Source organism: Lates calcarifer, linkage group LG19, assembly GCF_001640805.2.
Source record: "Lates calcarifer isolate ASB-BC8 linkage group LG19, TLL_Latcal_v3, whole genome shotgun sequence".
Lineage (NCBI taxonomy): Eukaryota > Metazoa > Chordata > Actinopteri > Centropomidae > Lates > Lates calcarifer.
This window is the reverse complement of record NC_066851.1, coordinates 9,687,398-9,701,871: the sequence shown is the minus strand read 5'-3', so window position 1 is coordinate 9,701,871 and position 14,474 is coordinate 9,687,398. Positions and strand designations below refer to the sequence as shown.

The 14,474-nt window shown below is 42.5% G+C and overlaps 1 protein-coding gene across 3 annotated transcripts in view; it reads right to left on the bottom strand.

Annotated features, from left to right (window-relative positions):
- Positions 1–285: 285 nt before the first annotated feature.
- The window catches only part of bmf1 (BCL2 modifying factor 1), a 78,861-nt gene continuing 64,672 nt past the window's right edge, over positions 286–14,474 (bottom strand). For 2 of the 3 annotated variants that reach the window (XM_018690012.2, XM_018690013.2), the window contains exons 2-4: positions 10,719–10,915; positions 9,840–10,042; positions 286–5,000 (exon numbers count right to left, since the gene is read on the bottom strand). In XM_018690012.2, the coding sequence (XP_018545528.1) occupies positions 4,884–5,000; positions 9,840–10,042; positions 10,719–10,890 (492 nt within the window). In that variant the 5' untranslated portion in view covers positions 10,891–10,915 and the 3' untranslated portion in view covers positions 286–4,883. Of the gene's footprint in view, positions 5,001–9,839; positions 10,043–10,718; positions 10,916–12,922; positions 13,676–14,474 lie in introns of those variants that run through there. The other variant, XM_018690010.2, reaches the window with a different exon arrangement.

The window sequence follows — 14,474 nt, the reverse complement described above, 5'->3', positions numbered from 1 at the left end:
CAAGTCGGTTTGGTGAAGAGTAAAACAGCTACAAAAGTTTTCAGGTGTGAAAGACAGGGCCTATTATAAACTTATTTATGTATGTTTGTTGTGCAAGAAAGTTAATTCTGTAACTTTTATTGCTTATCTGATAACCATATAACCCCCATAACTGTATGTAGAGGTGGGATTTCTCCATTTCTCCTGAAAGGGATTTGAGTTTTCTTTGTCCTAAGAAGTACCTGTAAAGCCTACTGTGAAGCTGTGTGTAATACTGTCATACAAACACAAATCTGATGCAGTGTGTCACCTTCAATAAAATTTTATTGAAAAAAAGTACCAATAAACAACAAGAAATCCAGAAAAAAAAAAGATTTGTAGAGCAAAGCTCCGTATGTACAGCATATTGCACTACATAACAAATTGTCTTTATTTCCATATTATATCAACAACCAAAAAATATATATAAACACAAAAAATGAGTGCACAGTAGAGTCTCGAAAACACACAGTCAATGTTTACAAAAATGCTACATTTTCGCTGGGTCTCATTTCTTGGTATACAGAGAGTGTGTGATAATCAAGACTTCATTGAAACTGAGCAGTTAAAGGCATATTCCAGGGTTTTAGAAATAACATTTACACTTTATCTGTTCTGTAAAGAAGGGCAGATATTTCATAGCTATAAGTTCACGAGCCAAATTAACCACAACCATGAAATATTTTGGTTTGCTCGGCTTTGTTTATAACACCATGCTGAGATGTGCAAGGAATGTTGCAAGTTCATTTCTATGTTTAAAAAATGCCCTTGATCTCATGGACTTCGAAAAGGATCCTACTCGTATTAAAAATTATTTTACAAGCATGAACTGTCCTTATAAAAGCAGACCCCTTTTTTTCTCTTAAGAAAATACATTTTAAAAAAGTTAAGAAAGACCATGAAGAAGAAATGTTATTGTTAAAAAAATTCAAAATCAATTCCTTCGAAAACTTCAAATTTATATAAAGTGGACTACAAAATTCAAGACACTGCGGTTTCCATAAAATACATGTCCCACCCTAGGGATTCTCTACACTCAGCTCCTATAATGTGATGAGTGCAGTCTGGGAACCTCATTCTAACAAAATTATACAGGGCACCATGGTGGCTTGTATCCCTTTCCAATAGATCAAACAGGCCATCATTCCAGAGCCTACTTGGTCAATGCACAGATATACGGCTGACACACGGCAAGATTAGCCCAAGAAAACAATCCAGAGTGTATACTATACATTAACACACGACAGATAAGGGACCCATGGGATCTCCAGATACAAAGTACTTTCCAGTGCATGTTGATTACAACACAATGATCAAGATTAAAAGAATTGAACACATAAACTAACGCCCTGTGACTTGAGAGGAATATGAAGGCAACCTTTTTATGTCTGTTTTGAAGCACTTCTAATGACATCATTATCATTAGCAGTGGGTGGGCGGGGTGATGACTCATTAATTATAAGGGAAAGGTCCCATCCTGTTGAAAGATTAAACTGTATTGAAGCTACTTCTTTGCTAAACCACATATTGTGAATCTGACCACGATGACTGGTGAAATCGGGTGGTGGAAGATAATGAAAAAGGTCTGAATTGGTTGGGCCCATCCCTGGAAAATCACAACCTTTAAGTGAAACACTCCACCCAAAAATCTATTTTTTGAATATCAAACACCCACCCTTAAAGGCTTGAAAGGTAACTGTCAGAGAGGTTTGTTGTTTTCTTCCCCACGATGAGCAGCAGCTGTGGTCATTGCAAATGCATCTTGGTTAAAAGGACCGATATGAATTCAAAGTGACCATAGCTGCTGGTCTTCATGGAAGGCCAAACTCCGAACTTGTTACAGCTCCCACCTTTAAAACCTACAAGGGATGATAAATACTCAAAATGTAGATTATGGGTTTGTCATCAAATGAAGTAATGTCAGGCACAATGTGGGCCAACCTGCTCTGCACTGTCAAACAAGTGAAGCATATACAAGCCTAAGACCAAAACAAAAAAAACCCAAACAAACAAACAAACAGGAAAATAAGAAAATTGCACACACAAGTGTATACAGTAGAAATGGGCAAATATACAAACAATAAATAAGAAGGAGAAAAAAAATAAATTACAAAGAAAATGAACCAAAGAACAATACCCATGTAATGAAGGAGCAGCACAAAGAGGAAGTCAAGAGCCAATGGTGAGACGGGGCACTACTTGGACTGGCTCAGCGTTCAGGATCCGCAGGAAACTATAACCACAACCACATTCAGTGCACCTCACACACGCCTATTTAACTACATGCTCAGTAGCCTCCCCCCGTCACCACCACAGTCAGCAAGTCAGCCTCAGACTCCTCGGTCGAACTGTACCTTTTTATGTGTGTGCTGAGAAATCGGTCGAGAGGAAATTTTTAGCTGAAATGAAAACGAGCGTTGACAGCACCTTGGGCGGTTCTGTCATAAATAAAATGGGTGAAAACACTGCTCTTCTTCTAACCATGTAACAGATTCTCAAGGTTGCCAGTAGCCCACAAAGTCTGTCCCTGAGACATCTTTAAGAAAATGAGAGGAAACCCTAATTATGCAGTGATAAACTTGACACATTGTAAGGAGCAAGTAATTACAGACCCCTGATATGTACTGCTCCTTGGGTCCAAAACATTGGCTTGGGTTCAGCAATGGAAAATATAACAAACAGCATCTTCAACAGTGTCTTTAAACATATTTATATTTCAACAATAATTACAGTCTATTTCACTTTTGTTTCATTTCAGAGACTGTTTGTCTGCTGAGTCAGTGGTGGTTGTAACATACTAAAAATGTCCCAAATCTGGATCTGAGCACCAAATACAATACAAGATCACCTAACAGAATACCACATGATGTAAAAACCCCATAAAGGTAGCCTGAGAGGAGGAGATTCTGTTTCACAGATTAATTATGGAGTATTGTTTGGTGTTCAGAACACAGGCAGGCTGTGAAAAGCAAGCCCGGACTTAGAAAACCTTTCAATCGGGGTACGTGGCTCTGTCATAACTCTTACTGCAGCCTGAAACACTGGTACGTGACATTTCCAGAACCCATATCCAATCCAGATTCCAGACTTGCGTTCGGTCAGGTCTCAAGATTGATTATTTGTCTTGGACGCGCGAGTGAGAACGTCTGAAATGTTGCGGCAAGAAGACAAAGTCATAACTGAAAACCTTCATACAAGACAGAGGTTAGCTTGGTAACAATCTGAACTCTTGAAGGGTGTTAAGTCTAGTGCAAAAACAGTGGATCCACAGCTCCACTTCAAGGGCATGGAGGTCTGAAAACAATCACATGAAAAGAACACATCTAAAACTAAGGGAAATCTTGTATTGGAGAGTGAAATAAGGCCAAACTGAAAACTGAGTAACTGGTGAAGTTAATATCCAAATCACAACGGCAGCCCTTAACCAAACAGCTCTGTAGTTGTTTTTGGAGGGAAAGAACATGTTGCTCTAGCAAACAATGTGCTCGACTGTAATGTTATAATTTAGTGCATGGTGCTAGACCTTCAAAAGTTTTCTCCATGCATGCACAAGTCAGCACACCAAAGCTTTAATCTAAATATCTATTCAGTATGCTACACAGCTAGCTGTAAGTAATATGCATCAGATTAACTGTACAGTAACAAACATACCTTTTATGATGGAGAAAACCAAATTAGTGTTATCTGATGATGACAGGAATAAAATGGCAACACAGAATGTCCAATTGAGCTCATGAAAAAAACCAACAACATTTTAGTTGATGTGATTTCCTAAAATAAATGGGTGACACCCCAAAATTTGGAACAATGTGTTGATTTTTGCAGTGATTTTACTGGCTCATTAGTCATTATTCATTAGGCTGTTTGTTACTGCTCAAAGGTATTGTAAATTAGTGTAAAACCTATTAATTACAGCTAACTTCTTTTTTTTGTTTGCAGTGTTGTTAATTTCAATAACAGCATCAACCGGTGCTTTGAGTATTGCTGTTGTACACAGGTTTGTCAGCAGTCACCAGGCTTGTTTGACTAGTGAGTGATGTGCAGTGCTACACTCCTCCCTGGAACTTCCCCAGCCATCAAAAAAAAACCACTTAATTGTTTGACGTGTAGCACATGACTGTGGAAAGACTTGCCTCAAAACATCTGTGCACATTAAAAGATATTTAGATTACATTTCCTGGTATGCAGACTTTTTTGTGTGCAAAAACTTTCCTCTGTTCCCAGTATTTTGAATTTTGATACTGAGGGATCCCGTTCAAACTTAATACCATACCAAAGAAAATGGAGGAGAAACCAAACAAAGGGAAAAATAAAGAAAATAAGAAAAGATCAATGTTCCATTGAGGTGAGGTGCAAAATGCTTTGTTCTGAGAAGTTGCCTCTTTGGAAAAATTAGTAAATCAACTTGACTGGTCACCTGGGAAACTTCAGAAAAAGAAAAAACCTCACACCACATCTCCTAACCATCTCATCTTGCCTGTCAAAATTGCTCAATACTCATTCTGGCAAAAGACACTGAATAAGGCATTCCCAGGGTCTGTGGAGGTCATTAGAGATGGATACATGTTGAAGTGCAAAAAATTGAACAAGAACAATGTACTGTACAAAACTACTACACCACACGTATACCAAAATATGAACATTGTCCTGTGGAGGAATCTCGGAGCATCATGGCATCTTCTTGGAAAGAAAAAAACACACGACCTTTTTTATAAAAGTTGGTTGTCTCCGTCCCGCGGTGACCTTTTGTCCCCTCTCTATTTTCCCCCAAAAAACAGACCCGTGTTAGATTTGACAGTGCCATTAGGAGTCCAGTTCCTCGTAGAGATGAAGAGAAGGGGAAGTGAGTGGAAGACCCCCGCCCCTCACCTCCGTCCTGCTCCACCTCCTCCAGCGATGAAGCCCCTGTCAAACAGGAGGCTCAGCAGAGCTGCAGCCAGGCGCCACCACAGCGGCCCCTGGTTCCTTTGGTTTCGATGATACTGCAACAACAAATAGAGGCGAAATGTATGTCAGTTAGGGCGCTCTATAAAAACGCAATCACAAAATGCAGCGCTAGAAATAGTCATTAGTTTGGGTTTTTGGTGCGAGCTTCAGTTTGTGTTGACTGCGATGTGCGCTGACTGACAGCGAGTGCAGCGAAAAAGGTCAACTGAGAAGAGGGTAAGACAAAACCAGACACCGGAACGACGCTGATATTTTCACAACAGTCTGCTTCTGTCCCCAACAATGCTTATTAGAGAGGCCTCCCTTTGTGTGCGGGATCCCTACACACAATCCGGGCTTCCCTACAGACATTCCAAGCCACGAACGCATTCATCATATGGTTGCACATTTTTTTTTCTCCCTAATCTTTCTGGCAGAGACCAGCAGCCGGTGGCGCTCGCGGGGGGGGGGCTCTTGCAGGTTTGCGAGCCAATTGGATTGTGTGCGATTAGGAGGGGGATAATGCTATCTCTGCCATTGAGAAGCTGAGATAAGATAATTGCACCAAATGGGATTAGGGAGCTCTTGATGAGAGGCAGGGAGCCTCTGGAAAACACTGCAGGTACAGTAGTCCAGCAGCTCATCTGCAGACGAAAGGCAGACTCCACCACGCCTGATAATGCTGTTTCTATTTTCAGAACATAAAGGCTGTAAAGTAAGAACTGAGACTAGTTTTTCATGACAATGCACCAAAGTCTTCTAACTTCTCTTGGCAATATTTTTCTATTGTTTATGAAAAGCCAAAATATCTGAAGGCAGAGAATAGATATGCTATATTTACATGACTGTTAAGGTGGTGTCCAAACATATGACCTATTTACCAGCGAAGGAACTGCTGTTGTGATAAGCCTCTGGGTTTCAATACTCTTATCACTTTGTGGTGAACATTGCAGGGTGTTGCATAAGCTTTGCCAGGTTCCAACCAGCACATGTACTTACTACTTACTACATTTACTCTTAAGTCACTGTTTGTTCAAAAGAAACTGAAGAGTGGGGGAAAAGAAGGAAAAAAAATCATATGCTGGGGATCTTGATAAAACCAGTTCTCTGTTGTATGATATATCTAACTCTTGCCTGAGGATATGTTGATAAGGACATTATAATAGCATAACATAGGCAGTATTTATATGCAGCACAGAGTGGATGAGCTCACTACGATACATCTGGCATACCTTAATCCTCTTAAATTTAAACTAAATTACAGTCAGTTGCAACTCAATCAAAGAAGAGGAAGACAGAATGACTACATATGTGTGGTTATAAGTATATTCTATGTCAAAATAAGTAATATTTAGTAGTGGTTTGAGTTTCAACATTAGAGAATAAATGCTGCAGGAGTAAAATGAGTCAGCTGAGGGATTTATCACACTACAAACCTCATGTGTTTACTACAAGCTAAACGTGAAGCGACTAATCTTTATAAACAGACACAGAGTGTTCCTGTGACGCTGACCTTTCGCCCTACACTCGATCACACTGGGAGGGCCATCGAGAGAAAGGGAGGGAAAGAGAGAGGGTGAGTGAGAGAAAGAGGTGTGCGCAGGCTTGTCGCAACTTAGTCATGAGTCACGCCACCAACTGTCAAAATGAGACTTGGGCTCTAAATTTAGGTTGGCGATAGAGCGGCAGAGTCTAGCCAGATGCACGGTGTCATCACTCTGACACTAGCCTGATGTGCTTTATCAGTGTCCCATGCAGGCTGTCTGTCAAGCCAGCTGCTCAGAAGCCCTGCCTTATCTCTTGAGCAAACAGACCAGCCTCCGATAGCAAGAAACTGCAGATTAGTCACATCAGGGAGGAGACAAGGAGTCAGGGAAAAATACAAACAAAGAGCAGTGGCATTAGATGATAGGGAACAGCACAAATGGACACCACCATCAACAAAAATCATCACAGGACAATGAATGAAAAGTAAATATCCAGAGCCGGTGTTGTGTGTTTTTATTTCCACTGTAGCCCCCCCCCCCTCCAAGTGCTGAAAGGAGAGAGTGCCATGTCCTCACTCGAACAGTGAAGAGATAAAGCCACAAACACTGCGTGCATGCACACACTAAAACACAAGTGTGCACACACACACACGGGTGATATTCAACCCCGCTTTCAACACCTCCTATCGAAAGCACCAGGAGTCGTCTCTTTTAAAAAAACATGGGGATGAAACCCAACTCTGCTCCTTGCCCCTGCGCAGGCTGAAGCAGTCTTCCTGCCATTGTGACTGTCATTATTGCAGTGTCTCAAATGGCGGGCCGGCTAATGTCAGCCATCCTCTGGGGACCTGAGAGTCCCCTCCAGCCCTCTCTGACTGAGGAGCAATTTATCTGTCAGCGTCCACCAGCGCTCCTTCGCTACCTAATCCCTCCTTTCGCCGGGAGGCCGAGGGGCTCCCATGGAGAACACTCACAGCTACACTGCTCCCAAATTCATCAAGAGGACAGCAGTCAAAGGCACTTGGATTGCTCAGGGACAAGTGTCTGCACTGAATTACTGCAATCGGCTGCTGACAGGAGCAGACAGGAATGAGAACTTGAACAGCAACACTATTATCGAGTGAAAGTTTTTGTACTGACTGTCAGACCGTGTGATAGTGAGAAGTGAGAGACAGCAAAAAGCAGAAAAACAAGTATGGGTGTATTCATGCATGAGCTTGTACACATGCACCCACGCACGCACGCACAATACAATTAATTGCACAACCACAGCTCGAAATAGCAATTACAGAGGAATCACGCAACCCAAAACGCACAACAGTGTTTGTGTTGTAAAAATATCCCTCTGCAACAGCCAGCCACACAGACAGTCAACACACAGACACACACCAGCAGAAACATAGTTACACTCCACTTGTCTCAACAGCTGTCAGAGTGCGAGTTAGCGTCACAAATTCCTGCACTCTTAATGCAGGCAAAAATGTTATTCTTTTTATCAGTCATTCAGTATCACAATGTGTATCTCTTCAGGATGTGACTTCACAGGGGCGCTCTCGCTCTGACTGTCCTCGCTGCTGTTTACTCAACCAGCAAAAAGCAGCCCAAGCCACTTCCTCATCCCCTGACCCAGGCCTGCCTCCGTTGTGCGTCAGTAGGTCCCAGCCTCGCACACACACACACACACAAAACTTCACAGCAGCCCTCCTGTCTGACCGTCTGGTTGTCTGTGCGTGTCTGCCAGTGTCACAATGCATGAGTCATGCTGAGCTGCCGAGGTATAAATAACTCCAGTTTGATAAGTGCATGAGAAAATCAGAAACTGTCTAACACTTCAGGGTATGAAGCAAAAAAATAATTATATTATAAGCAAGGCTGGGAGGGTCCCATTTCCCAAAAGGGAGGTTTTAAGACAACTGAAGATGGTTGTTACTTGATCATTTGAGGTTCATTTCCAAACCTGCTTCCCTCATATACATGCTTATGCCATCACCCCTCCCCTGCTTATGGCTGCATAGGCCTCTTATTTGGGTGTCTCCTGTGGCCGAGGGAAGGGGCTGACTGGAGACTCCCTGGAACCACAGCTGCTTCCCTCGGGGCTCACATGCTGAGCTTTGGGTTACAACATGTTTACCTTCTCCCGCCACTTCTGCTTTTTCCCGGTATGCGTGTGTTTAAGTGTGCGTATGTGAATAAATATGTATGTTCAACTGTTAACCACTTGTGCAACGAGACGTTCGCACTCTCCCAGGGGTTTATCTATGTTTTTGACACCCCTGCAGAGAAGCAACATTATGCAGCGCATCGACTCAGTGGACAGTGTCACCCTGACCACACCGCTGGTGTGTTGTTTGAGGCCAGGCATCCTCCATGCCACTTGCCTCCACAGCACACTGAGGAAATGGGAGAAAAAAGAGAGAGAGAGAAAGGGAGAGAGAAAATAAACAGGAAGAGGAGGCAGGGGGAGGGCCTGACGCTGGCGAGGCGGGGGGAAGGGCTGTCCTGGTTTGGCAGTGTCTTTGGCTTTTGGGAAGAGACGGGGGGAGGGGGGGTGACGCTGGGCTCAAGTTCTGCATGTGCACAGCCTCTCCAAAACAAATACGAAGCAAGCACAATGAAAGAGAGCAAACTTTTGACCCACCATAAAGCTTTGCCAGATCAATGTGAGATCCAAAAATGAATACAAAAAAATTGTGTAGATAGTGTTGCTAATGTGTGGACTGCACTTTTTTCCAGCTCTGACTTTATAAAAGCCCTCTTAACCTGACACAGTTACACAAAAAGACACACCCCCACACACATTGTCCTCTAGTTTGTCGGTGGCATAAAAGCCAGTGGAAATTCAGTATGAAGACCACATAGTTTGACCTATTTAAGCTACTGATATAATAAGCTTTCATTAGAGACGACATAACATTGTTTCGGTTGAGTAAAGTTTCAGTTTACCACTGACACCTAGCAGCCTCCAGCCCACAACAAACTAATCACATATAGCTCCTGAAAGGATGAAGCAAGAGAGAACAGTGGTTGTCAGTATGTTTGATTTGTGAAGTAGTGTATTCCCCTGGCCATGCTACAATCTAGTTTGCCAGCTCAGCTTGAGTGTCCTATCTAGGGGCAATCTAAATAACAGGAAAGAGATTTGTTTTCCCAGTGACAGTTACAGGTAGCAATCTATTAGTCAAATTTGTCAGAGGAATATATGCCTATGTCAACAGTCAGGGGGAATGTTTACAACACACCTACATCAGGACTGTCTGCACGCAATGTTTAATAGAAGCCACTAAAGGGAGATTATGTTACTGCTTGGGGTGTTGTTGGCAAATTGCACTTATTTACTGCTATAACACCAAAGGCCAAGGTGTCTCTCTTGAGTTTGTTCAATCGGGGGGCTGCATCTTTCCTCCTCACCAGTTGTAGGTGTTCCCGGTGAAACTGGTCTCCTATCAGCTGGAGTTTCTGGCCAATGCAAGCCTCCACACTGCGCGCCACAGGCTGCCGCTGGGGTAGCTGCTCCATCCCGTTTCGCTCCTCTTCACTTTCCTGTCGCCTCGCTTCCTGATTCCCAGCGAGCTCAAAGTGTGCCGGGAAGTGCAATCGAAAACCTGCGTTGCCTGTGGAGTGTCAAGGCTGATATTTGTTATTTTGTAAACAGCAAAAGTGTTTGGTATAACAATCTGGGCACAGCAATGACACCTGACAGGCTCTTCTTTACTGTGATTATTCCGAAACTAATGACACAACAGATACAAAGGTCCAAGTATTGTTGAACGTGCCATTGACCAATTAGACTGCTTGGCTTTAACCACAACTTTCCCAGCTGTTTCATTTCATTTTAATCAAACACTATGAGTCATTTAAGAGTTTCATAAGTCACTCACACACAACAATCTTGCATGACACAGATTTGAGGTCAGTCACTTGTTATGGAGCTACTCTGGAATGATTATTTGTATATGGTGCCAATGTAACTTTGCTGTCACTGATAATCAGCTCTCTGTGTAGTTGCTGCTCGTGCAGGTGAGCACTTCTGTCACGTCCTTTCAGTCACAATGCCAGTCTGGCGCCTTTTGAATAGTAAAGCAGCTGGGTACACTCCATACAGACCATAAAAGCTGCTGTGATCACGACTATCAGGCACCAGGGGTGAGATCAGTGCAGTAACATTGTTACCCATTTCTCACAGTAAGTCCCTAATAGTTTCATGCTTCAGTTTTATAACACCGGTTTATCACGTAAAGCGCAAAGTTCCTTTTTCTCTTTTGAAATCCGGTATGTCATCAGCCTCACCGTAGAAGAGTGGTCTGGGCTCCTCCTCGACTCCACAGGGCAGCATGCCGTTGTTCAGTGCCAGGGCAGGGCCAGGTGTCTGCGTGCCCCGGTCCTCGCACTTTATCTCCCTGAATGTGGTGCGCCAGCAGTGGGGGTCTGGCTCAAACACATCATCCTCCTCATCGTCCATACGGGGGCACTATGAGACAAGCAACCTTAAAAGTAGCGGGGCAGAGAGGGAGAGAGATTATCACAACAGCTGAGAGCAGAACATCTGCCTTCCAGTCAGTACATAAATCAAAGGCATCCCAAGTCTCCTTCGCTAATGATGGTAACCTTGGACAAGTCTGCCTTACGCCTGATGAGATGATCTCAAGACACATTCATTATTTGTTCATTCCTCCAAAGCATTCATTATCATTATAGGCAACCTGTCTGGTTTATAATGAGTGCCCTCAAATCGATAAAACCACAATGGACAAGTTGGGGAAGAGAAAATGAGCAAAAGATCTGCCTTCATTTGTGGAAAAGAGCTCAGTGCTTATTTAGACAAATGGCTCTGTTCATCTCAGTGATGAAACCACAAAATTCACTGTGGTTAGGAGACTCAGTTGAGCTACATTTACATAAATGGGAGTTTGGCTGAGTTGGTTGAATGAGAGGTAGATTCCCTAGTCTGTGTTGAGTAGCCCAGTGAACAGGAGCCTGGCTTCTTAACTAACTCTCCCACAATCACCAAATTATATCAGGTACTTTAACCAAAAATCATTGGAAGTATCAGTACATTCACAAATATGTGAAATGTACACAGTATGTAGACTTAATAGCTAGAATAATAAAAAATGCCCCATATGATTCATTAAAGCAATTCAACCGCAGTGTGGCAAGAGTCCCAAGGAGCACTTGGGAATCTCTCCAGTGTAAATGATGCTCTCCACTCAACCCTGAATCATATAGTGGGTCAAAGAGTTATCAAAATATGGGTGAAATTCAAGTTGCCTCACCAACTAACCCCCAAGTCACCATTGAGTTGTAATACAGGGTTAGACTACTACCACACTTCCAAATTAGGGTCCACAGCAAAAGCGTAATGACAGTCTTTGAGGAAAATCCTAAGCCACTCTCCCTACCCTGGTCTGTCAGCTTGCCAGCTCCCTGAGAAGGAGTTTTCATTTCTTCACCCAACATAAGCAGATTGGCCTGTCTCTAGCATGCCCAGACCTCACGATATACTGTGTGCGTTCACAATAAACCCTGTGTGTAAAACCACTTAATGCTTTGTTTTGACAAACACAGAGTAAGAACATGGAAGACTCAGGGGAAAAAAAAAAACCCTCGGCTCAACTTCAGTATATCCAGGGCTGCTCTCTGTACTGCTCAGGCAGAGTGTTTGTGTCAGACAGTGGCTCCCCCTGCTGCAAGTAAAAATAACCCTAACAAAAGGGAAGGAGGGAGAGGTGGGGTTGGTGGTGGTGGTGAGGCGGCTCTGTTATTGACACAGTTTCTATCCAACGGCATCAAGAGCCTCACATCGCACCATCTCCACTTTATCTAACATTATGCAGATTGAGACCTAAAATGACTCATGACCTCCTCGAGTTCAAGCAGTGACAGAATCTCGCGATATTTCTTTCTCCAAGTCTGATAGTGTCTTTAAGAAATACACGTTCTTAACCGAAATTATGTCAGGAATGATTTACAAACTACATGCGATAATACACTGTGGTGATGTAAAATAGAGTTTGTAAAAGACGCGCCAACAGTATCTTAAATATGTAATTGCATTATTATGATGTTATTTTTATTCCTTTGCATAATTTTAATCTGTGGAGAAATGCTTGTCACCACATTTCAGTATAGACTGAAACACTACAGACAGACACTTGCCGCAAACACAGCCCAGCAGTCTGAAGTCCATTCACCGACTGAGCTCTGTAAACCGGGAAAGCCGGTTTAATTCAAATCTCTGCCCTATGAATGACAGGCTGGGTTGAACTAAATGTCGCTTTTAGTTGTACTGCTTTAACGCTTCGGTGCAGTAATGTACACAGTAAATATCGAATAAACAAATTAGTTGCAGCTGTTTCACCGACAACACCGTTGTTGTTGTTGTTGTTCCTTCCTAAGGACGCGGACGTCTCGTAATGTTAAAGTCGTGCCGACTAGCTGGTGTAAAGCGCACGCGGAATTAGGTCGTTTAAATCTGTTTTTGAGAAACTTACCACGGAGATGGGCTTCGTTGTTTTGGCTGTCTTTCGCTCAGAGAAGAAAAAGGACACCGAGTTCAATATCCTGCTAAGTCAAGCGAGTTTAGTCCGTATCACCTCCACGACTACTTCCATTCTGTGAGGAAAACTGCAGCGAGCCGATTTCATTTCGCCGACGTCAGCTCCAAACTGACTCCGCCGCCGGGGCGTGGCGCGGAAAATTAGTAAATAACCTTCCTTTTAAACATGCGGCGCAAACTGTGCTGTGTCTCGGCACTGGGCTGGAGCATATCTCTTTAAGAGTGATTTACATTCGGCTTCTGTAACCAATCGACGGGTTTGTTTTGATCCCGCCTTCTCTATCGTATATTCAGACACGTGGACGGGAAATTCCCCGTAGCACGAGACCGCTTTTACGCTACGACTATGCTCATCTGGTGAGAAAACTGTTAACCGCTGTCATCAGGCACCTTCACAATGTCAATGTATTGAAGGAGAACTGGCTATACAAAGCGTTCAGAGATAAACGTAGTTATCCTCCATATTTTAGAGTGATGAGTTTGCAGAATCATTGTTAATTAATGGAAATGTTTACGTCCTTTGTTACAGCTTATATTGTCTTAAAACAATACTATATGTCTGTATCCTGTATGTTGTCTATAGTACTGTGTTACCTCATATACTTGGGGCCCAAATATTACAGTAATACAATGACGTACTGCCGCACTATTGAGTCCTTGAGTGTTCTTATGTCATTGTTTTGGGATTTATGTGACCTGGCTGCACTGCAATTTCCCACTGGGATAAATAGAGTACTCTATCTATTTATCCCAGTGGATTTATTTATATCTATTTATATATTATATTATATTGCATTTAATAATGCAGAGGGTGTATCTATCTTAATGTAACTGTTCCAGCTTGAGGTCTATAGGCTACTATGGGTCAATAAACTGGCAAACTTTTCAAATTTGTTTTCAACATTTGCCTTTGTATTTCTTTGTATTTTTCACATCTAATTGCCAAATTTAACATATTTTTGAACAATCCTAACAATGTTCTGGACTGTTCATTGAGAAATGGTTACGAGTTTTTATTCGTTGTAGGTGGAAATGACCTAGATCCCTCTGGAAGTGGCCTAGATCTTGATCAATCTAATTAGGCACCTGCAGCAGAGAGCACATGTGTGGGTTGTCTGTGCCACAAACAAACACGTTTTTGACACAGATCAGACCTGAAAGTCTCAAAACAGTGATCACTAGAGGCTTAATGCCAACCCTTCACAGAAACAAAGGAAGTGGGTATTACTCTAGAGACTGACTGTCAGAGAAATTACAAAATTTGTGAGTATATTATGTTGTGCAGCATCTAGAAATTGGGCAAAACTCAATCATAAAAAGCCTGACATCCCCAGTGACTATTTGAAATACACAAATATTGCTGACATCACAAATGAATTATATGTTCATTGCTGTAGGTGCAAATATTAGTCAAGATCTAAGGCATTTCTCATTATATCTACAGTACATATTGTCCATGAAAATAAAAAGGCAGAGATAATTTTAAT